Source organism: Gymnodraco acuticeps, unplaced genomic scaffold, assembly GCF_902827175.1.
Source record: "Gymnodraco acuticeps unplaced genomic scaffold, fGymAcu1.1, whole genome shotgun sequence".
NCBI lineage: Eukaryota > Metazoa > Chordata > Actinopteri > Perciformes > Bathydraconidae > Gymnodraco > Gymnodraco acuticeps.
The window spans coordinates 80,020-105,055 of NW_022990034.1; the positions used below are offsets into that span (position 1 = coordinate 80,020).

General features: G+C 39.2%; 1 protein-coding gene across 8 annotated transcripts in view; it reads right to left on the bottom strand.

The window, feature by feature from the left end:
• epb41l5 (erythrocyte membrane protein band 4.1 like 5) overlaps positions 1 to 25,036 on the bottom strand; it is a 48,480-nt gene that overhangs the window by 5,052 nt on the left and 18,392 nt on the right. For 3 of the 8 annotated variants that reach the window (XM_034215069.1, XM_034215068.1, XM_034215070.1), the window contains exons 7-22: positions 24,905 to 24,957; positions 22,526 to 22,646; positions 17,591 to 17,678; positions 17,376 to 17,464; positions 17,196 to 17,265; positions 15,483 to 15,670; positions 14,569 to 14,675; positions 14,368 to 14,386; positions 13,770 to 13,815; positions 13,290 to 13,405; positions 4,209 to 4,381; positions 3,666 to 3,763; positions 3,352 to 3,486; positions 2,325 to 2,392; positions 884 to 1,006; positions 133 to 214 (exon numbers count right to left, since the gene is read on the bottom strand). In XM_034215069.1, the coding sequence (XP_034070960.1) occupies positions 133 to 214; positions 884 to 1,006; positions 2,325 to 2,392; positions 3,352 to 3,486; positions 3,666 to 3,763; positions 4,209 to 4,381; positions 13,290 to 13,405; positions 13,770 to 13,815; positions 14,368 to 14,386; positions 14,569 to 14,675; positions 15,483 to 15,670; positions 17,196 to 17,265; positions 17,376 to 17,464; positions 17,591 to 17,678; positions 22,526 to 22,646; positions 24,905 to 24,957 (1,576 nt within the window). The remainder of the gene's footprint in view (positions 1 to 132; positions 215 to 883; positions 1,007 to 2,324; positions 2,393 to 3,351; positions 3,487 to 3,665; positions 3,764 to 4,208; positions 4,382 to 13,289; positions 13,406 to 13,769; positions 13,816 to 14,367; positions 14,387 to 14,568; positions 14,676 to 15,482; positions 15,671 to 17,195; positions 17,266 to 17,375; positions 17,465 to 17,590; positions 17,679 to 22,525; positions 22,647 to 24,904; positions 24,958 to 25,036) is intronic. The other 5 variants (XM_034215076.1, XM_034215071.1, XM_034215075.1 and 2 more) reach the window with 5 other exon arrangements.

The window sequence follows — 25,036 nt, forward strand, 5'->3', positions numbered from 1 at the left end:
AAATCTAACTGAACATTCATACTCAAGCTTTCACTTACTTCATGTATTCAAAGATTCATGGCTATTATCTCCATTGTAAAAAAATGTAAACGCACCAGAGTAAATAATTCAACTATTAATAATGGTTTTTACCTTTGGTGCCGTGGCTTCACAGACTGGCTCAGAGGGCATCTTGGGGACAGAGGGGTTTACGTCTTCAGCCAGCCTCTCCACACTGACATGACAAAAGAGAAAGAATAAGCAGACGTATAGATTTATGCTCCACTCCAGAGAGAAAATCCTCACAGCAACCCACACAGTAATATATTTAAAGTCCCTCAAGCTTTGAAAAAACCCAGTAGTATCACATTTAGCTAGATAATATAGTTAAGGGGTAATCTTTCCTGATTGAATGCTGTGTGATTGAGTTATTGATTAATGGCTTCCTTGTGTCAGCACAGCAGAGTGGAAATTCTCCAGACTGTAGGAGATAAAGAGGCTGAACAGAGCGAGCGTTTACTGCATCAATGAGCCCGGGGCCTCTGGGGCCTTTTGTGAATTGTCTGGTCAAGCGTCTGCATTTTTGTGTCATCCTACTGTAAACACTTAGAGCGGAGACGGCAGCAGTATCCAGGCAGAACTCAAGTCATGTGACTCAACACAGATACTCAAACACGCCAACAGATGTCAGCAAAGACCAAGCAACAAATTGGAAGACAACAGATGATTGTGTATTTTACACTTTACTCTTCAGGTAATTCAATTGAAGTCAAATCAGGTGGGTGCTGTAATCTCTTTCTTTAAGAGTGGGACCCAGGCTCGTTCTGTCAATGTGTGAAATCATCATTTTTCAGGAAATATGAAATAACTTTTCCCTTTAGTTCACACAGACACACAGACTGACCTGACCCCGGCTGATGAGCCCAAGGAGGCCGGTTTGAGCAGGTCCCAAGAGTCCTGGTTGTCGGGGCGACTGACGACAGTCAGAGACGAGTTACTGCCCATCCGTCCCGTACGCACCTTCAACCTGGAAACAGATGGCACATACTTCATTTATGATATATTTTATTTGTCTAATTAATGTGACATTTGAGTAGAATATACAGTATATATATTTAAAGAAAAAACGACTCACATGACAGGTTATAAAAAATCATTTTACATTGATTAAAATATCCTTAAGATAATAAACAATGACTTTATAAATCAAGATTTGAAAGGCATTTATGGGAAAATACCAGAAAAAAAGTGTTGATATCTTTATTAATACTTACATACACAACTGTATCAATTGTAATTTACACATGTTTACATTACATGTTACTTATTAGACGCTTTTATCCAAAGCGACTTACATACTCAATACTTATTAATTGTTTTATATTATAGTACAATATGCACATTTTTCATTAACTTCTTATGTTTATATAATATTTATTCTATTAAATGTTATTTTTTTTGTATTTTGCAACTGTCAAAACAAACATTTCCTCCGTCATTACAAAGTATTTTGATATTGAAACAGCGTGTTCCACTGTCTGCCTCGGATACGACCCGGCGACAGGGATTTGCCTGACAGTCGATGAAAGCCTTGCTTGTAAGAATGAGCTGCAGGTGATGTAATGTTTTGAGCTACAGCGATAATCCTCATGAATATTCAGGGAGATAATCAGCTCGAGCAGAAGGGTGTGCGGAGATTGGCTGAGACAATGTGTTGACAGTTGGCATGACTCAGGAAGATGGAGGAGGAGGAGGAGGAGGAGGAGGAAGCCTAATTTCAAGACAATAGAGCACGACTGACAAAGGCTTTCTTCCTGACCATGTAGGCTCTGTACTGACTGACTCCACTGTAAGGACCATTTTAAAAAACAACCAAACACAACATGTTGAACGGCTGAATATGTTTTGGTGGTCTAAGCAAAAACCTGCTCATTGATTTATCTTTAATTTATACATCATATTATTTTTTGATTAATAATTATTTGGACACTTGAAAACAACAATATGCAAGTTGCAATTTTTTTATTTTAGGTGTGTATAAAGCATCATATGTTTATATATTTTATTGTTGTAGTAAGTTGTTCTATTAAAGTGTATTCTAAAATATTTTATTGTGTATTCTATAGATATTTAGCTTTGGGCTGTTATGATATGTATATATTTAGTGTTTGTGTTTTTGATCTTATTGAATATTATTGCATTTTAAACTCATGTGCAATGTGCCTTATAAACATGTTGCTGCTGTATCATAACCCATTTCCCAATGTGAGATCAAAAAGGTAGATTTATTCTATCTTGATTTATAGACTGTGCTTTGATTAAGTGATTCCTGTGTATGGTCATACCTGACCGAGGCCTCCTGCACGTTACAGTTTTTTTCTCCAACAATGACGATATGTTCCTCCAAAGATCCCTACACAGAAGAACAGGTAGAAAGATACATAGATGGATAGAGGGTGGAGGACTAATACAAACATGCATTATTCTTATTTGCACAGATTATTCTGGGTTTTGCCCTTATTTCAAAAAACACAATAATCCTACTAAGCTGTAAAGCTGTATTCCCACTTGAACGTTTCCACCGGTATCGTCATTGTGCACATAGCCTCCCTCATTCCTTCAACCACCTTCTTGATAAGGTATGCGTTATATTTATTCACGTTTCAAAAAGAGCTGGCGGTAAACAGTCATGAGGCTGTGTGTCGGAAACTGCGATTAAACCCTTGATCGAGACACAAGTACTAAATGTGTTGTATACATTCCCAAAGAATGCTCTTAAAAACTAAATATGATCCAAATCTGGCAAACCCCACGCCTTGATCAGAAAATGCTTCATACCCAATATTTCATAGTAGACACTGAATATGTTATTTGCATAACCCTTTTCAAATTGAAAATAATTCTGTTCATGTAAAAGTAGTCACTGTTTGAGCTTAAAAGGGTTGTTTTGAAAGTTAGAAAACCAAGGCCCTAGATTCATTCCATTATTTTATACATGAAAGTATCAGATTTGAGTTTTAAAACCATTTAGCAGCATTAAAAGTGAAAGTACCCAGCACAAAGAGTGCACTTCAAATAATTGTACCCTCTAACTATCAAAAGGTTATGACAAGAAAATAAGCATGGATAATATCCCTCACTTCAGTTTGACTTTTCACGGATCATATTAGCACCATCTGAATTGTAGGACTAACATTACTGCAAACGGCAAGGCTACAGTACTTTACAAAAGATTTATACTGTGCAGTTGATTGAAATAACACATAAGCCAAAGGGTTAACAGTGCAGACAACGGACCCCTGTTCTAGACTGACAGTTGTTCAAATTGTAATAAAACAAAGCATTTCTTTTGATTGAAGCTCTGTTCCTCACCTTGAGGGCAGCAGCCTCGGCCTGTGCTTTCAGGATGTTACTCTTCAGTTCCTCCGGGACACACAGAGGAGTGACGGCAGGACTGCTGCCTGTGCTGTTCAGAGCACACTTCTCCGTCAGCTTCACCACATCCTCCTGTTGAGATGAGAGAGAAATAGGTGAGGAAAATAGAACTTCTACACAAACCAGAAGAAATGCTATCATATCCGTATGGTTATTTCTCCATGCTTGTGATACCAGCCTTTTTCTAGAAGAACGACATTGTTTAGTTGAAGTTGGAAATACACATACATACTTTATAAACTATTACCCACCTGGTTATTCATGGTCATGTTGACATTGATGTTATTTTTCGGGGTAGTGAGAAGCGGACTGGTCTCAAACTCTAGCTGCTTCAGACGGGCTGCTGCTTCTGGAGAAACACAGCCATTAACCTTAATACAACTACATTGTGATATTTCAGAGCATGCACAATAAAACATACACATAACTCTAAGGAAATTACATTTAAATGTTCCTCTTTTCAGTATCCTGCTTTACTTCCCTCCATTTTTTTTATGTATCATTGAACACATCATCTCTGGGGTCTTTCTTTAGTTAATGTTAGTGAAACAATTCTTTAAATAACTGAAGAATGGGAAGCAGTGATGTATTAAAATAAGATGGGAGTGAGTCTAAGTGGTGTTGTCAGTGTCTCGTAGTCTGACATATTGTCACTACACTGTATTATCTTATGAAACACATTTTTCATACATAAAGTGGTTTATTCGAGAGGCTTCCAAGACAAGATTTTAATTCTTTTGACATTTCTGAGTAAAACATTTTCCAATACATTTTCTTTGACGGTCCGAATTTACTTTGTGGTTTTTCTGTACGCTCACCAGCGAGACCAAGAGGATCCTCCCCGGTGGCACTGGGGGGGGCGTAGGAGCCGCTTGCTCTGGCCTCGTCTGTAGCCGTCACCGTGGGGACGGCAGGAGCCCGGAGGACATCGTCAATGCACGTCTCCATCAGGTCAACAATAGGCAAACTAGAGACAGAGAAAAGGAGACAAGGAGTTTATAATATAAGCATCACATCAACTCTGGGTTTATAAAATGATCATGATTACAAACAGAAACAATGTTGGGAATCATTTAAATGTTAGACAAAAATAAAACAGAATAATTCTGGATCAACAAGCTGCAAAACTTACCTGCGGCAGCCATAAGACATAAATGGACTCGGCAAAGATGTCAAAACTGGACCATGATGATGTACGAGGCCACATTTGACCTCCAATTCACTTAAGCCTGCATTTTTATTCTAAGTTTTGAGTCCAGGATGTGTTGAGGCTTGTTCAACACAAAAAACAGTATAGATAGATATAAAAAAAAAATCAGTGATTTTTGGAAAAGCACCTTTGCAGAGCAAAAATAACCGTTATCCTACCGTTTCCAACTTGTTTTGTGCTAAGCTAGGCTAACAACCCTTTCAATGTTTACAAATAGTGGAAAATATTGACATTCTTATTGAACAACTGTTAAAAACACAGCAGCAGATTATTTAAATATCCCTTTTGATGCTCCTACGATGGTACCATTCCCAAAGTTATGGACGCCATCTTCTTTGGTGAGTTCATAAGGAAGGATGTTGCTTTTTATTGCTCAGGGCATTAAAACAACATGTTTCTGTACATTTTCCCAGGATGGAACCAATTCTTCCAGTTGTTCCAACACCACATCAATGCAGCATAATCCCTATTGTTGCAGTGTTATTGAAAGTGAAACAATGTGTGCTTTTGTCCCATCATGTGGATATTCTACAACATTTCATTGGTTCTTTCTTGGCCTATTGGACACTTTCCCATCACGTTTCAGGAAATCCAGTCCAATATGCTTTTTCTGAAATCCTGCTGACAGACAAACCAAAAGGCAAACAACCCAAGCTAAAACCATGAAATATATATTGTATATATAATATATTCTAAGATCCATTTGTTTTGGCAAGACAATCCCACAATCCTGAAAATGCGGTTGACAGGAAAACAACAAAGTACAAAAGCAAAGCAGTTACTGTCCTTTCTACCAGAAACATATGAGAATGTGTGTACTGTCCAGAGAGAAAGAAAATAACATTTCTGAAGAAGGTTTTCCTAAGAAGCATGATTCAGTACTTGGAAATAAGTCTTCAGAGAAAGCAATAACTTTAGAAGGAAAAAGTGGTGTAATATCCTCAGAATTTGAAGTGACCCGAAGCGAAACATCCGATACATGGATTACGGTGGAAGCTCTTCCAGCAGCGCAGTACTTATTACCTCATATTTCTGTAGCCCGAAGACACGGTGAAACATGAGAACTATATTACTGCCTGTGGAGAACATGAGCTAAAGCACAGCAAACACAAAGATGTGAGGAAAAGTACAATGTGTTGCCTGAGGACTCACAAATAGAATGTATATATAAACACTCCCACATGTTAAGGTATCCATGAAGGAAACAGTGAGGATGCATCTAACGCTTATGTTAGCAAAACACACAATGCATTGTTCTTAATGTATTTAAAGTAATAGGTTACAAAAACAGGGAATTCATTGGGAGATCAATATTTTCTTAAATACCCCAAAGGTTCAAGCACTAAGACGAGATGCATTCCCACTAGAGGGAACTTTGGGATTTTAGCCTTTGCAGACTGTTTACATGCACACAAACCTATATAACACACAACAGGAAAGAGAAAACTCCAAAAAGCACAATAGGGACTATTTAAAGTAAAAGTCAATATTCTCACGTTAAATCCTAGTAGCCTTGTGTATGCTTTTTTCCTTCTAATTGTGCTATATGAAAGCATCAATATACCAACCAACCTCATGTGGCTAGATTTTGAATCATATTTATTATGTGTTAAATAGCTTGGGTACAACTTGAGTAACAGCAAAAGAAAGACGACAGTCATTTCTTTGGTTATCGTTCTCTAACAGTGTGTATACAGTAGCATAACGTTATAAAAGTAAATCAAATGCTACATTCTTTATCTAGATCAAGAGTAATCCTGTCTTTATTCTCAAACATTCAGTAAGATAAACATCCTTTGGTCAGAGTTATATTGTAAACATTAAACTAAACAATAATATTACGAAATCATCTTCATTGGTTGAACTGTGCAATAAAAAAAACTAACACTGGAATAGTTGAGCTGTACGGTAGGTAAGCATCAAGTGATTCCTTCTACAGACTTTTCAGACAAACCCAACAGTACCTTAGTGGCTGGGCTAATATAATAACTCAACTATGCCAACATCATTGCAGTTGTGTTCACAAATTACAGTAGATAAATAATTTCCATTTGATTTTGATATACTTACAACCATCTTAACGGTGTTATGCTTGTTTGATTTCTCGGAAGAAGTTGGATGAGAAGGTCGGTGAGAATTACATTCCTGAGTGTTAAGTCCAGGATAGGTTAAATGGCCCTATTATGCTCATGTTCAGGTTCATATTAGTATGTTGTGCCTCTACTGTGACATGTTCAATGCTCTAATGTTCAGAAAAGTCGGAATTGTTCTCGTATTGCCTGTGCTTCAGCACCTCTTTTCACCCTCTGTCTGAAACCAGAGACCAGTCTGCTGTTATGATTGGTCAACCACTTGGAGATGTCCCGCATATCACGTACAATGTGTCCGAGCGCTAGCCAAGAGAAGCGCAAGTGTTACATAGTAATTTCACTATGTTACGGAATAAAAAAAAGGACTACAATCATGACATTTCAGGCGAGGGGGGGGGGAACTTGGGGCACTTAGCCTTTGCAGACCCTTCACTACAGGGAAGGGAAAAACCCAAAGAGCATAATAGGGCTTTAAGGCTAGCTTAAAGCATGGACCAACTGCTTATTTCCAAAAGGCCTCTTCAAGCATTTCTAAAATGTGTTCAAAACACAAGAAACAATGTGCAAACTTAATACATTCAGATTCTTTGGAAAAGCACCTTTGACGGAGCCAAAACAACTCTGTTGACCTGCTTCAATTGTTTTGGTTTGGCCAAGCTTAGAACTTAAGAAACACATTAACCTTCTCATCCAACTTTCCTTTAAAACAGAGCAGCAGATCCTTGAAATGTGCAGATCAGATTAAATACAAAATAGAGAAAATCAAATGTTCTTACTAAAAACAAAATTTAAAAAATCACTTCATGAGCGAATTAAAAATTAAAACAGCGACAGTGTTTGGAATATTATAAGAAACACAAAACTCATTTGGAGAGAAATGCAATGAGAACAGAAGAGGGCTTAGTTAGACCTTCCTGGAACTATGTGACTTATTGTTTCCTTGCATAGTGGAGTAGAATTCCTAAGCCTGACATCGATACCATTCCCCCCCCAGCAGGCTGGTTTCACCATGAGGCTTAAGAGTGAAGGGCAGAGGACAGAAAGGATGTGTAGAAGGAGAATCAATAAAGTGGTGCAGGGACGAAGTATTTTTGTAGTCAGCATTGCAAGGGCTGGACGAAAAGCATTGGGGTTATTACTATTGAATTTTCTAAACGTGGCAGAAAATACGATCTTTGGCAAACACACTTTTATGATACTTGCACATTTTGTTCGGCAATCGGCAGCATAATCTCCATATATTAACAATGCTTTCATGATGTTAAAGTGCAAATACAATTGCCAGAAGTAAATGGCTAATGTTTACATCTACAAACAAACCGTCATCAGTCACATGACCGCTAAGCTAGAGAAAGCTAATGTTTGGCATGACGATGTTTGTTAGTCCTCTTTAGCTGCTTTTAAAGACACACACACACACAAGCTTGATATTTACCAAAGGAGTATTTACTGACATCACTTTTGTCTTAGAATAAACCGTTAAATGTACTTAGGTTTGTGTTAACCACAGCCCTTATTTTCTGGCATCCAACCAAAAACGCATTGATAAAACGAGTGAACTGGAAGTGCTAAAATGCTAATTAGTTTCCAGGTTTAAGGACTCATTCCTGCACCACTCTATGGAGAACATAGGAGAAGTAAGAGGAGGAAACGAGGACTCAGAAAGGGATGAGAGAGTCTGAGTTTGTTTGTTTTGAGGAATGTTTCAGTAAATAAGGCACGGCTTCATTCACAACAAATGTCTCCTTCCATGCGGTACGGTCACAACCACAAATACCACACGTTTTGTTCAAGGGTGAGTCCCCGCTGAGCACATTTATCAGTACGCCGTCCATTTCATGTCAGTACAAAGGGTGAGACCGTTGTCTTTTCTTCGGATCTGTCTGACTTCATGTTGGAAGCTTTGATGAGACATATGAGCAGGAAGGGTGGAGGGAAGAGGAGACCTGAGGAGAACAGGGTGGAGGGAAAGTGGGCAAACAGGAGGGGGGTGTAAAGAGATGGGGGGTGAGTGAGAGTGTAGGTACAGTCAACTGGAAAGCAATACTGGCGCGGGAAAGGAAGGGAAGCTTTGAATGAAAACAGTACAAAGAAGCTGATTGTATGCAAATGAAGGTGGGAGAGATAACAGTGATAACTCAGATAACTCAGATATAAAGAAAGACATGAAAAGAGGAACAGCAGAGAGGCAGGAGAAGAGATCTGTGAGGTAGCTGATGAAAAGCTTGGTTCTTTAAAGTGTAGTTCATTGCATATGGCTTGACATTTAGACAACCCTTTTCCTCTTTAAAGATTAAAGAAGCACATTCTCACTCCCATCTGATCAATTTCAATGTTTGATCAGTGGTACATTTTAAATTGTGATTCATCAGTTTTGGTTGTGTCGAGTCAATTTCCGCTGGTGTTGGTTAGAATTAGGCAACACAAGTGTTTGGCTTGGTAAAAGATCATTTTGGAAAGAAAAAGGACTTTAGTTTTGTAACTAAATGTGTTTAGTGAGTAAGTGTTAGGCTTAAGAAAAGATTGTTGTGATATTGGTACATGACACGCGTTCCTGATTTTCTCGCACTTAAAAGTATTTTTGCTTCAACTGTCTAATAATGATGATGACTGGTTTACATTGGAGTCAGTTAAAGGCCCAGCACTTCTCATATAGACGCTAAAAAGTTCCCCTGTACCAGACGGTGATAGCCTCTGACTGAGCGTCAATATTTTATAAGTTGGGAAATAAACTGGGTTTTGATTTTCTATAATTATTTTAGGAGCTCCTTTAATTTTAACATAGGAAATCATTTCATTGTTGTACTACAACTTAACCAAAATGCTATTTTAGAGGACATAACACAGCATGAATAAATAAATGAGGTGTTCATGGTCGTGATAAGCTCGGCGTGTCAGGTTACTGTAGAAGACATGTAACTTATGGTACATTTCTTCAGTTACACTGTGCTCTGGCGTGCATTTAAGTGTGCTTTGATAAGTGTGACTTGCACACTTGAGCGGAGTGAAGTGGACTGGGTGTCTCTGGAGCATCAGTGACCTGGCTTTGCACCTCTGGCAGCTGATGGCCTATGTCATAACTGCATATATATTCAGAGCTGGAGGCCCTGAGCCAGAAGCTGTTATTCATGATGGAAGCTCCACTGGGAACACAAGAGGCAAGGGAGCATACAGTTTCCCCATTTCCACCGCTAAACAGTGACTAACCCAATGATCTTTGACTAGATTTACGGGGGATGAACTTATATTGACCTTTTTAAAATGTTCCCATTTCCTCTTGTTAGCAATGGAGATTAAAATGTGATGAACTTATTCCAAAGGCATTAATGTAAAGTTATCTACTCACTTATTATAATGGCGTAGTGAAGGATATAGAAGTGGAGCAGTTTGCAAGAGAGTGAGGAAAGGGTCAGAGAGAGGGCAACAAACACAGACACAGCACTACATGACAAAGTAATACAGCCGTTTGCTACGACGGCATACAAGGGCCACTCTAGGTCAAAAACAAGTACGGAACCAGTATGATGGGGGCAATATTCAGACTAAGTTTTACATTTAGGAAAAATAACTTGAATCTTTTCTGAGATAAGTGGTATGTTAGTTAAAGAAAAAATATAATTTGGTGTGATAAGGTTGATCCAATTATAGTGGCAAAAAAGACAAAAAAGACATGCTAGTATTTTTTTTTTCTTATACATTTGAGTGTTTCCCTTTCACATTCACTTTGATTAAGAGAACATTACATTCAGATGTAATTCCTGAAATATTACCCCCCCTCATCATACTTCATTTTATATATATCATTTGGATTATATTATAAGTATAAAAGGCATCATATCATAAATAGGCTTAAGCATATTAGTAATTATTTTCATTTGTGTCATGTACAGTTGAAGTAACACAGACGGAGAGATAGAGAAGATGTAACAGCCAAGGGCTATAATGATGCATGCAGGAACAGTGACACAATGTAATTAAAGAAAGGGAGAAAGGTAAGAGCACCAGGAAATAGTCGCAGATATTAGCGGTATAGTCTCTTTCAAAGCATCCTCCTCCTGTCCCCTGTAACTGCTGCCACATTGTGAGACTTTTTATTTATTTATCAGTGTAAACAACTTTTACTAGTCTTAGAAAAACGTGTTGTGTCATAGCCTTGACATACACATATATATATATATATATATATATATATATGGATTTGTATGCCCTGAATGTTGTGTCAATGAAAATGTAATCAAATATTCATATTTTTTCCTGACAACTAAGATAATTATTTCTGTAGCCTTTAGGATTTACCGTTTAACCTTCGAGCCACAAATTCTAAGAGGAGGATACAGAAAAAACATTGCAATAGGTCATCGATCTCTCTATGCACGGCTCGATCCAAGGTCATATCTGTGCATCCTGTTTCTCAGGTTAATACATAACAAAGAAAAGGCTCCTGCTCCTATAACTGGCAATCCTCTTAGTAGAACAGAAATATTCTTTACTAGAAACAGGATCAGCCTGAGCTGTAAATCTGAATTAGCTTTGTTCCCTAGAAGCTTGATAAGTCTTATCGGGAAGTATGAGTACCTACTTTACACTGAAAAAAAACATGTCATGTTTTCTTACCAGCGTAAATCTAAAATCTGTTTTGGTAATGCTTTAGCATCACTAATTATATAGGCTGTACATTTATTGGCAACGTTTTTTATTGGCAAAAAGATAACTTCTGATTTAAATATGAGCAGGTAGATGGTTAACAGGATGCACATCATGACATAAGATAACTGAAAGTAAAGACGTCTACAAACTTCAATGCTCCAAAGCCTTCAACTGAACAGATCCAAAGCTGAAATCATGTCATGTCATTGATTAAAGACGCAAGTAGCAAGAACCCAGCACCCGAAAAAATTAATCATAATATTACCAACACCCGTTAGCTTGGCATTTCATGCTGATCAAAAGCGGACAAGACAGCAAATCACAGGAGATGATTCCATCGCAAGAAAACCCTTTTCCAAGCCAACAATCTGAAAGCCCGACACTGCACAGCAATTGATTGGTTAAAGCCAGAGCGATGGCGAGGTTCGTTGGTACCTACCTGGCCTGTTCCACACAAGACCATTCTGTCCTCAGTACATGTTAATACTGGAACACACAGGGGGACATTGCAGGTTTATAACAGAGGAGAGTTCAACACACACACACACACACACACACACACACACACACACACACACACACACACACACACACACACACACACACACACACACCACACACACACACACACACACACACACACACACACACACACACACACCACACACACACACACACACACACACACACACACACACACACACACACCACACACACACACACACACACACACACACACACACACACACACACACACACACACACACACACACACACACACACACACACACACACACACACACACACACACACACACACACACACACACACACACACACACACACACACACACACACACACACACACACACACACACACACACACACACACACACACACACACACACACACACACACACACACACACACACACACACACACACACACACACACACACACAGACTGAAGAAAGGGGGAAAACATTCAGTAAAAACAGACACCATGTAATTCTCAAAGTGCATCCCTATCAGTGCAGCAAAGCAAATAGTCTCTAGGTGCTCCTTTGCTATTGCACATATTTAAATGAGGTCATGTGCCTACATTTGGTGCAAATTGTACGCAGAATCAAAACTTTCCAAGTGTGATGAGCAATACCATTGTTTATCAACCTTGAGATGGGGTAGATTGTGGTTGAAAGTGATATACAAATCTAAATAATAATAATAATATTAACTGCATCCATCTTTCTTTAGCTTGAATATGCCACCTGGCTAAATATTGTACTTATGAATTTCAATATCTGATACTGCTCCAAGCAACACCCATAAATGCAGACCCATGCATAAAGCTCCCTTCTGCATGCCATAACCTATCTGAGAACACCTCAACATACATGATGCGTGACAAGTGAATGCAATGAATTGGACTTCTAAATAGAACAGCCACACATGGAAGAGATGTGCAGGTAGGAAATAGAACAAAAACACACAAATACTCTGTGTCTGCCTTCCTCTCTTTCTTCCGTGTGTTCCCTAGTCACAGCAAGACAGGGTCAGTGGATAAGCCATGTTAAGCCACTCTTGTGTCATTAGAACATGAAAAACACACCTTGCTATGGAGCCACTGTCAGCAACCAACGGGAGCCTTTAGTCCCACCCAAACCTTCAGTTACTTGGTCCTGTTCGCCAGTGAGTACGATTGTAAGTCGTCAATGGCATAAGGCATATTAACATATTAGCATACTAACACTTACCCTAATAACTCAAAAATATCCATCCATCTAATCACCTATCCACTCTCTAAAAGGCATTTAAAGCTCAGAATTGTACGGGCCTGGAGCACATTTTGAAAAAATAAAAAGTGAAAGGTGAAAAACAACAAAAAATAAGCAGGCTTTGGAAATAACTGATTCTGAACTCCGGTACCAACCTCCGCTTTTCCCCTCCAGGACTTCTGGGTAGAGCCTCAATGTCCATGGGTGCACAGGCAGAAGCAGCTACAGGGCTGACCGCAGGCACAGCTGACCGTGCACCTCTAATGGGAGCCTGCAGGCGGAAAAAAAAAAAAAAACATATGTCAGAGAGTAAGGATGGTAGAGCTGGTACAAGTGATGGCCACAAAGAAGGATGAGATTGGAAGGTATTGAAAATGTTGAGAAAAGGGAAGGAATTATTATACTTTCATTGTAAGTTGTCATAGATAGTTCTAGACTTTTTTATGTTAGCTGTCACTAGCCATACAAAATAATTATTTGTAAAAGATCTACAATTACTGGCCTTTTATCCTACTTCAATTTGGATTTTTACTTGATACTTTGGGTCTCATTTCTGAGTTTCTGTAACTCAGAAAAGTTAGTTTTCTGTATAATGGAGTAAGGATTTGAATAAACACGGGAATCTTGCTTCTCACCTTGTTTACTCTGCTGGAGCTGAAGCCATTGCCAGAGGTGAGAATCCTGAGCAAAGAAAGACATTTCGATATTATTCAAAGAACAAATTGTAAACACTTTGCAAGAATTATGAATATTACATAAAAGATGAAGGTCTCTTTAAGTCTCCCACAATGCTTTTTTCCATTACACACACACACACACACACACACACACACACACACACACACACACACACACACACACACACACACACACACACACACACACACACACACACACACACACACACACACACACACACACACACACACACACACACACACACACACACACACACACACACACACAAAAGGCTACTTCTGCAACAAGATTACAAATCAAGGCTTATGGTGGAACTGAATGAATTTAGAGTGTTTGTTTGTGTGTGAGTTACAGCACGTTAAGCACTGTAGAAACTGTTCTATGACCTTTGACTAAGTGTTTTCCAGTGCTTGACTTTACAATGTTATTTTAAAAACGGGACTACACAGCAACGATGCTACAACAATTGATAAGAGTAAGGTAATTTTATCAGGGAATGGCATGGTAACATTGTTTAAATATCAGTGTACTCACTCTTGGGGATGATAAGGTCCTGTGAAAACACAAAGAACAGACAGTTCAGAAAGATCCTAAAATATAAATATACAGAAGGGTAATATCTCACAGTATAAGTTGATAGTATGTTAACAAGTGCTTGTCATGTAATATATTTTACGTTTTGATATTGTTATATACACACAGCTTTGCAAGAGTGAGTTCGAGTGCTGTCCTCACCTCTGTTCTGCATGGTTCTTCTGGAGTAACGTCGACTGGGCCTTCTCTCGAAAGATGCTGACCGCCTCGCTTTATTGCCCTTGGTTGTCTGATACTCTGTCTTTCCACTGGAAACACAAAAAATATATTAACACTATAATCGTAAGCCTGATCAATGCAGAATTTAATGCAACAGACATTTTCTTATTATTCTTTGTTAAGTAAAAAAAAAAAAAAGGGCCCAGCATTGACCCCTGGTGAACTCCGGACCCATCAGAGCGATAACCATCTATAAACAACAAAACCCTGTAACCTCTGTGTAAAACCAACATTACTGCCAATGCTAATCCAAACTGGGTTATGTTTAAACACACAGAAGGGAGCTAGCTGGCCGCAGCAGAATGTTGACATTGAGTGCTTGTCTTGTACCAATGCAAGTATCTGTGTGTACGCACGTGTTTTTTTACACATCAAACTAGGATTATCTTTGTTTGTAGGTTGAGACACAGTACAGAAACAAACACACGGCTCTCTGTGGCATTCAACACACCCATCTCCACACCTCCTACCCTCCCCCTTTAAAGCAATCCCAGCAGCATTTGTTCTCCACGCTTATCTCAACTAGCCTCTTTTTAGGTCACTAGTGCTCAGAATGTGCAGTCCACAACAATGTTTTAAGATACAGCTCAAGAGAAAGAGCTGTGTTAGAGACACGCCTTTGCAAACCATTTACATGAACAATAACCTATAACACACTACAGGAAAGGGAGAACCCCAACAGTATAATAGGGCCCCTTTAAATATTGCAAGAGAACTTTAATAAGCCCTGTGTATTTTATACAAAACCTTTTGTACTTACTTGTGCAAGAAAACAATAAGTGCCTAATTCAAAAGCATCTTTAAACCTTTGATCTGCCTGTACATCTGTCTGTTACCTGTATCTGAAGCGTGACCCCATGCGGATGAATCCGGACTGGGCTGAGTTCTTCTGTACCGGCCCTCTCAGCCTAAAGAAAGCATGGTGCTCCACAGCACATTTCCACAGGTGCTTACAGGCCTTAGGGTGGTCCATTCTGAAGACAAAGGTGTGCTCCTGTTCTTTGCCCTGGGAAGGATCGTTTGTCAAATTTGGGCGACACAGAAGAGTTGATAAGTTCTCACTTAAGAGACATACAACATGTTCTTCACAAGGTGGACATCAGCAGTTAGAGTTTATCCTGCTGATGTTAGAGTTTTATTTATTTATAAAGAAAGCCCTTAAAAAGCAAGACAACCATCCTCCAGGTCAGAATGTCATTCAAGAAAATGTAATAATGCACAGTAAAACATTTTTGGGAAAAGACTGGCATACAACATAGCTCTTTAGGACAGAGCTGGGATACAAGAAGTGTGTGTTTGTGTGTAGGAGAAAGGTGCATACCAGAAATACCAGAGGGGGCAGGCTTCTTTATTAACCTCACTGACAGACCTCCAGGTTGGACATAAACAGACTCTCCTTCTCTCTCATATACACTAGCCTCTGGGCAGTACAATACTAAGCCTTGTTGCCTTTTGATTTGGAAGCAGCCTCTTTCAGGGCTCAGGCACTGCTTTAGACACAAGTTTTAGGGAGAATAACATTCTTAGTTTATTGCTTAAAAAAAAAAAATGGGACAGACTTTTGGAAGCTTTGCTTATTATTTTGTAAAATGTTGAGATTTACCTTGTTCAATTGTTTCCTTTTATTCCAAATGCTCAGATATGACGGGGACAGTATATTACAAGCCGTTTTTACAATTTTAGTAATATCAAGTTTTAAATATCAGCTGAACGTAACTTGCTTTAGTGCTTGTAACTTGCTAAAGTGCTCAGATGTTATGTATGATGCTGACAATCGTTGACATTGGTTGTAGGCCTACAAAATGAATCAAATTGTAATTGAAATGACAAAATAGACAATACAAATGGCATTAAACGCAATAATAAGTAAAAGCTAAATATTAGTAATTATTCTGAATTAAGTTGTACAGCAACATAGAAGTCCCGGGCTACTAATCCGATTCTACAGACTTAAAAAAAACATCCTTATTTGGAGCATTTAAATATAATTTTATATTCTATTGTTATAAATTCTGTTACTTTTGTTCAAATTGTGCATCTCTCATTAGTAATGAATGACCCATGTGAATAGCTTCCTACACAACGAACAAACAAAAGATGTATATTCTTACAAGAGCTGTCTCCCAATAAATACATTCTTAGTCGACCAGCACTAACACTTTGATTTTCCTGAAAGACAAATTGATTTAATTAAAAGATCTGACGAACTTTCTCCATGTGTTTATACGTTTCTTGGAAATAAGTCATTCAGCATGAAACAATCCACACCTGCTTAAAAATGCTTATGATACCATCTATAATTAACTGCTATTAGTTAGTAATTAACTTACGTTGGGTGATTTAAGTGTGGTAAATACAGTACATTCATTACATCAAATATGTAGGGAGAATTTAGTTTGGTCATTCATGTTGTCAAGAGGGATTACTGTGAGTAATGAATGCATGTTTGTCATTTTTAACATTCCAATGTATGCCTAGAATCTGTGTGTGTGTGTGTGTGTGTGTGTGTGTGTGTGTGTGTGTGTGTGTGTGTGCGCGCGTGTGTTCACCTGGTCATCGTCCTCCACTACCACCAGAGTCAGTTTGCTCTTCTTGAAATCCAGACAGGTGATCTTGGGCCTACAACACATATTTCCAAAACAAATAAACACACAGAGAGGGAGGATTGATGAAATCTGAAAAATGTGTTTCTTTTAGGATACAAATAAATGAAAAATAAACAAACATACCAGAAGAAGAGCCCGATCTTTGTTTCTCCTTCAAACACCAGAACGCCAGTGGGTGTCAAACCCAGACTGTACTCGTTGCCATCTCTAGCCTGCAGAAAAAAAGAAGATATTGTTAGCCTCTCGCATATTCTTTTTCACTTCCCCTCTTTCATAGAGGGCACTTCCAATTCAGGTTGTACAGTACATGCTAGTGAGAAAGAGTGAGTGGCAGTTACCTTGACCATATGCATGTCCACCCCATACATTTCCAGCCACTTGGCTTTATTCAGGTAGTTAATTTCAGCTTGGGCCGGCATCTGACCTCTGAAGGAGAGGAGGGGAGGAGGGGGGGAGAAACAAAACATGGTTGACGTTGTGCATGATCAAAAACACAATGGCAACTTCAAGCCACAAGAATTGAAAGCAGAAGTAACCATGCAGTGATGAGACGCAGTATGTGCACTAGTTTAGTTATAGTAAAACGGCTACTTCTCTGTAATAAAATACATTATTGGAACCATAATATTCATACATAATATATGGACCTAAATATTAAACACCTGGGTTGAGTATCGTGAGTCTGATAGAGAGAATCCATCAGGAGTAAGAAGAAGAAAGACAATTAAATAATATATATTCATAGAACCATGTCATGTTGCAACCAGGCTTGGATTTCGTCATTTTAGGGGCAAGGCCATTTGGCCTTTGGTGTCACACATTGTTTTAGGGCACAAAGGCCACATGCCAGGGCACAAAGGCCATTGAGGGAAAAAATGGGATTTGAAGCTTACAAATAAATAACTTCACTTTCAGAAAAACACACGAATGACATGGAAAACAAATCGCTTTTTTAATATCAATAATGTCAAACATTATATCATCATATAGGCCTATGCCTCCTTAGTATTACCGTATATAAAATGAAATACTCTACTTTGAATAATTTGTGTGTTTTCTATCTACTACTTCTCCCATTCACAAATCCGAAATCAAATCAAAAAATCTATTAATATGTAACAAATATATTCAATTTCAGAGCAGAAGAACCAGCCTTCAAGGGTCAAACTCTGCACATACATCATTCAGCAGTGCACAGTGAAGCTCAAACATTCAACTGTATGCACAAGCAATACATTGAAATGGAAAAGTCTGTGTGTGTGTCCCGAGAGTCTCTTAAATAAATGTGTTCAACTCGAGCGTCATGGCGAATACAGTCGCTGCTTTATTTCTGTCTTTAGGACGTTGTTGTGAGTGTGGACGGAGCAGCTACAGGTTAGTTTAGCCTGGTCTCCATTCAGAAAACACACATTTTAAAAGGTTGTCTACACACTTGTCAAAGCATTAATTCATGGTTTTTACTAACCGTTATCAGTATTTAGTTACTTCGGCATCATTTTGAAACGTGTATTACAATTAAATCACGGTAAAATATGTTAATTGTGTTGTAGTTGGTTTCTACCACAGTATTTACATGGATATAAGCCCCGCCGCCTCTCCAGCGCGTCCAGTTTGAATGACAGGAGTAAACACAGCTGACAGCCGCGGTGAAATTGCAGCGATTATAGCGATGTGAATATTCGCATCGCGTCCGTTGTGAACGCAGCATAATGCAGTTTAGAGACCAGACCACTGCTCTGACGCTTTTAAAGCAACTTCGAGATTTTAACAGTATGAGGGGCACAAAGGCCATGGTGGCCGAAGGACGTACAATTATTTGTGGGGCATAACGGCCAGACCGAGGGGCCATCATGGCCGCCGTGAAATTCCTACCCTGGTTGCAACATAATGTGCATGCCGGTGCATGCATGTGTTCCTATGGTAACACTACATATTGAATAGAAACATAAATGTTAGAGCCATTTTATGTTGTTGTGAATAAGTCAAATAATGTTGTCTCCTAGTGGCAACATATGGCGTCAAGGGAATAAAAGAAGACTACAATTCCCAAATTCACCTTTTTTAAGAGACACAGATATGTGCAAAATACCCAAGAGACCTGTGAGGAAGACGCGTTGAGAAACAGTTGTTAACCGTTTAATTATTTCACACTTAATATAACAGAAGGAAAGACGATCTAAGTTTGTTTATCATGTTCTCGAGTTTTGCCTCTTGTTTTGATTTGACAATTGTAAAGGCCTATGACGTTTGTTGAAAGGGAGTGGAAATTATTTTATATTATTTTGACCACGAGCCACCATCAGAAGCCAGACAAGTCTTCAGAACTGTGGGTAACAATAATACATTAAAAGATACTAACTTAAAAATATCTGATTAAAGAAGTCTAAGTCCTTTAAGAAAACAAAGAAAGTAAGGAGCGCTACTTCTTGTTACCCTCTTGGAAAATATGTACTTAAATCAGAGATGGGGACTCGAGTTTGTGACTCGGACTCGAGTCGCACTTAAGTCGCACACACAGAGACTTCAGACTTGACTTGGACTCCTGCTCAAAAGACTTCGGACTCGACTTGGACTCGTGTTTTGGGACTCGTGAACAATCATTGTGTTTTCTATTTTTGGCGTATTAAAGGTGGGGTAGGTAAGTTTGAGAAACCAGCTCGAGATCGCTAGAATTTGAAAATACACAACCGGAGAAAATCTGCCACTTCCTCACAGAGCCCCTCCTCCAACACACACGAACACGCACATGACCAATGAGGGCACGAGATAAGTTTGTGCCCCGATGGGAAGCTGACAGGCAGTGTTGCCAACTTGGCGATTTTCTCGTTAAATTTGGCGGATTTCCAAACCCTCCGGCGACTTATTTGTGTCAAAAGCGACTAACGACTAATCTAGCGATTTATAATGGTGTTATTAGCGACTTTTTTGGTGTTTGGAGACTCACATTGTTCTGCAGTTAACGAGCCGCGGGTGCTGCCGTGAGCCCCGCCTCCCTCCCATAGTACTCACAGGCGCTCAGACTGACAGTTGCCTGGCCGCAGCAGAGCTGCTGCTGCAGTCAGAGCAGAGAGGAGACAACCACACTCCCCCGCGTCGAGACTGCAAATGAATTGCACATGCGCCAACTGCCAAGCCTTCCTGGTTTTGAGTGGGATTTAAATGTTGAATGTAAATGTTTCTTCACTCACTTTCACACTATAATAAATAACTGCCTTTGCTTTGCTTTGCCTCACACAGCCTCAGTCACTCAATCACCTCGTCCACTGTGTGTGTGCCTCTCTGTGACAAGCTAAACATTATGGCACAGTCTAAATTGTATTCTCAAAAATACAGAAAGGAGTGGGAATCAAACCCTGAGTATAAAGGATGGTTGAAGCCATTTATTGGAGATGACACACGGGCATACTGCCTTTATTGTAAGGGGGATTTCTATGCCAAACTGTCATGTTAAAACCCCAAAACATACTCAAAAGGCAAAGACATTTCTGATCTACTGTCGTCTGGATTTAACTCCGGTGGTTTCAAGTTTTGATCCTTGAAGGGTTGGGAACGTTTTTTGCCTACAGCCGCCATTACATGATATGCAAATTAGGCGATGACGTCATTTAGCGACTTCTGGCGACTTTTCGGACAGCCAATAGCTACTTTCCTTACTATGGAGTTGGCAACACTGCTGACAGGCAGGTAGGCCATCCAGTTATTTTAGCCGGGCCGGCTATCGGGATGTTAAGAGCATTCCATGGAATATAACAAAAAGTGTATCTCGAGCCGGTTTCTTAAACTTACCTACCCCACCTTTAACATTAACATTAACATCATGGTAACACTATGGCGACCGGCGGCACACCTGCAGCTGTACCGCTTGTAATTAGGTTCAACTATAAAAACTTCGAACAAAACGCCGGCGGCACCAACAAAAGGAGCGCACACTGCAAAGTCTGCAATATTAAAATCAAGGATGCTGGTGCAACAACGTCAAATTTCATCAGGCACTTGAAAACTCACCCGGAGAGGTCAGTCACATTAACGCATATGGACGGTTAGCAAACATGTTTAGCTCAGCATCAGCTATGTAATGTTAACTTAGCTTGCTACTAGCTTTGTAACTGAATATTTGAAAAGATGAGTGAATGTTTGCTTGTCACACTTGTTTGCGTTGAGTGGCGTTGACATCCAACTCTTGACATGACATAAAAAAGGTCGGTAACGTTAATCATTACGTTCCGCTGCCACCATCTACTGGCTAACGTTAAACGTAGAAAAATACATAGTTACATACATAAATACATCTGTCGGTTTATAGGCAGGTTATAGGTTTATTGTTGACCACGTAACGTTAATGTTACAGGTTTATCAGGTTACCATTACACTGGGTTTGAGTGAGAGGATAGAGGAATATGTTTATTTATAGTAGACTTAAAATATGTCATTAGAGACCCAGTGTAATTAAACAATACGGTTGCAGAGGTCAAATTTTAACATTTTTGTCCACTGGCCAAATGGCTAGCCTAGTGAATGTTGAAATGTTACCAGCCACTCAATAGATTGCCATTGTTATTTTTGGCTGGTGCGTGCAACATACAGTACCAGCCACTTGCATGATTTACCAGCATTTGGCTGGTAAATGGTGTTAATGGTAGATATCTCTTTTGGAACAGGTCATGTTTTAATATCACCAGTTCAGTTCAGATAATATTGCAGCAATAGTTTTTTAGTTGCAAATGGCACAGAACAAATGTTTACTTTTAAGTACGTTTAACACAGTTTCCCTGCGGGGGATTAATAAAGTATTTGTGATACTGATTTCTGATTCTGAAGTGTTTTGCTTATAAGTTGTTTGCATTTAGCTAAAGTGTGATGTTTTTCCTCATATTGCATTGCAATAGCCTGTTTAAAGTGATCATATAACAAACTAATCAGTACTGATACTGTATGCTAATAGATATAGGAGCGATAATAATACAGTAAATGCTTTGAATGTCTTAGATATAGCTGTGCAGTATTCTTAACAGACTGGATAGCAGCAGACAATAGAAGGCTTATTACAACCAGAAGAGACATGAGACTTTTATTTTTTAGAGACTTGAGACTTGACTTGGACTCGTGACCAAAGACTTGAGACTTGATCAAGTCTCACCCCACAAAGACTTGAGACTTGACTTGGACTCGTGACCAAAGACTTGAGACTTGACTTGGACTTGCAAAAAAAGACTTGTGAACATCTCTGACTTAAATATAAATAGAAGTAAAAAAAGAGTTTGTGACATGCTGACCTGCAATCCTTCCATCCGTTGTATATTGCTAGCTCCACGTCCTCTGTCTGGTTGGGGATGAAGCGAAATTCTGACACCAGGTCCAGATTATGTTCTAATGGGTCACAATCGCCAAGTTCAGCTGAAATACACAAAAATAAACACTTTAAGACACACAGGTTCACCACATAGATTTGTAGTTTAGTGGGGTGGCTGTAGGGCTGTTAATGCACTGATCTACCAATCAGTGGGTCAGTGGTTCGATCCCAACCCCCACAGTCCAATCCAATAGGAATGTATACGTTATTTAGGTGTATGTAAATTGCTTGGAAGAGGAAGCCTAGGAGAGTGCCTGATATTGTGGTAGCAGTTAATCCTAACCAACCTTATAATAAAGAAATCATCCGTTAAAGTTAGCGCACACAATGTTATGTAGCGTCACGTCAGAGGTCATAGATATTAAGGTGACAAAAAGACAAACCCAGAAAGGAAAAAAACAAAAATCTTTCCTAGATAAGAAGGAAAATGGTGCGTTGAAAAAAAAAAATGAAAAATCTTATCTCTGGTATGTGGTGTAGAGAAACAGGACAGACTGAAAAGGCTTGGTTCTGATTACATGTTGCAGTGTCTGGGCAGATAAGAGAAACTAGGACCTCACTGTTTAAACAGTCCAGCTGTGAGCATAGCCTCAAGTTATAGACGAGAGGAAAAAAACAATTTGATCCTTTCCCTATCCCGGGGACTGTCAGTGGACCAACACATCATTCTGAATAAAGGAAAAAGAAGGGAGGAAGCTGAACCGAAGGAAAGAGAGAAGACAGAGAGGGTGCTGGATTAGGGGGCCTCCGAAGAGGATGGAGCACTAATGAGCTGGCATTTACCCCACAGCCACTGTGTGTGGATGTGTGTGTTCAAGAGTTTGTGCACGCAATCTCATTCCATGAAATGTCTCTAATGAATCAAACTTGGTTCCTCTGAGGCAGCACTTGTTGTATTGCTCTTGCAGTAAAAAGCTACATTTCTTACTATTAGAAAGATTAAATATGTGCATTCTCTGCATTTGTAACCGTATTGCAGGTATGGAAACACAAATTGCTCTGATTACTCTTAACGTTACACTGAAGTTTGATAAGCAAATGTTGCCAGGAAACAGGAGATAATGTTTCTTCCGATGCATACACTTTACCTGACACTATTACTTCATTCATAAAAGTGAGAGGAACAGAGTATGAAACATGTTGAGACCAAAGTAATGGTTCTGCTGTAAACTATATTTAGAGCCCATGAGACTATACTTTTTTTCCTAATACATTTCATCATATTAGGGAACAAACAGACTAAATATAGCATAGAATCATGTAATGTCATTATACATGTACAATGAAAGAAGAAAAGCTTTAAAAAAGGTGCCATCAAAACAAAAAACTCAACAAATACACGCAGCACACATACTTATGTAGGAATAAAGTGCAGTAATTATTTCCAGGGGTATAACAAATTAAATGTAATAAATAATAATAGTAGGGATAGGCTGTATTGTAGAATTTACAAGAAGCACAATCAAGGATTTGGTATCTATACACTTATAAGATATTTGAAAAAAATATGGCATTTGGGACATAAGGGGACAATAAAACTAACTGGAAGTGAGCCAGGCGCACATTTTAGCAGTAGCCAAACAGTGGTACTCAATCACATTGACGTGACGTCCTCTTGGCCTCATTTACTTTTTAACAATCATTAGGTGCTTAAAGCTGTAAATGTGTTAAAAGCTGAATTGTCCATTCATTTGGATAAGCCGAGAGCAGACGTGACGCTGCAAAAAGGGACTTGAATGAAAACGCAAGCATGCCTGCTCTGTGGGTTCAGATCGGGAAATGTTTGAAGGTCAGGGGAGTTTGGTGCCTCTAAGCAACTTCCATAGGAATACACTGTATCTAGTTCTCTTCATACATTGATGGGCCACCCTCAGCAGGGATTATGAGTAAAGGACTCTGTCTGGTGAGTAGTGGGCTGCTCAACTATGATTTGGGGACATATGTTATAGCTTTAATAGTTACAAAGTAGGTTCAGGGGTTAGAAACTTTACCAGATTCAAGCCAATGGACAAACATAAAGTAGCTTGTAGGAAAGGGACTTAGTCACTGCAGATTGAAAACCACCAGACTACTTGGTGTGTGAGTGTATTGAGCTCGAACCTAAAACTGATGCTTGACTGACTCACACCACACTCACTTGTCTAAGCAGAAGCTGTATTTTGGTGGCCTCTGTGCAGTGAACACAGTTCATATCTCAGCTCTGCAGAGGAGTGCGCACCGCAGCATACCAAATAATGGCAGCTATTACAGAGGTGAACCCAATTAACAAACACACAGATGGAGAGAAGCCTGCTGTGCTTACCCTGTAACGAGAAGGAAGCCAACTCCACCGCTGTGTCAAACGGACATTCTAGCCTGAAAACAAAGACAGGGGGAGAGTCAGACACAGCAACATCAATAAAGATAAAACACAACCATAGGCCATTAAAACCCT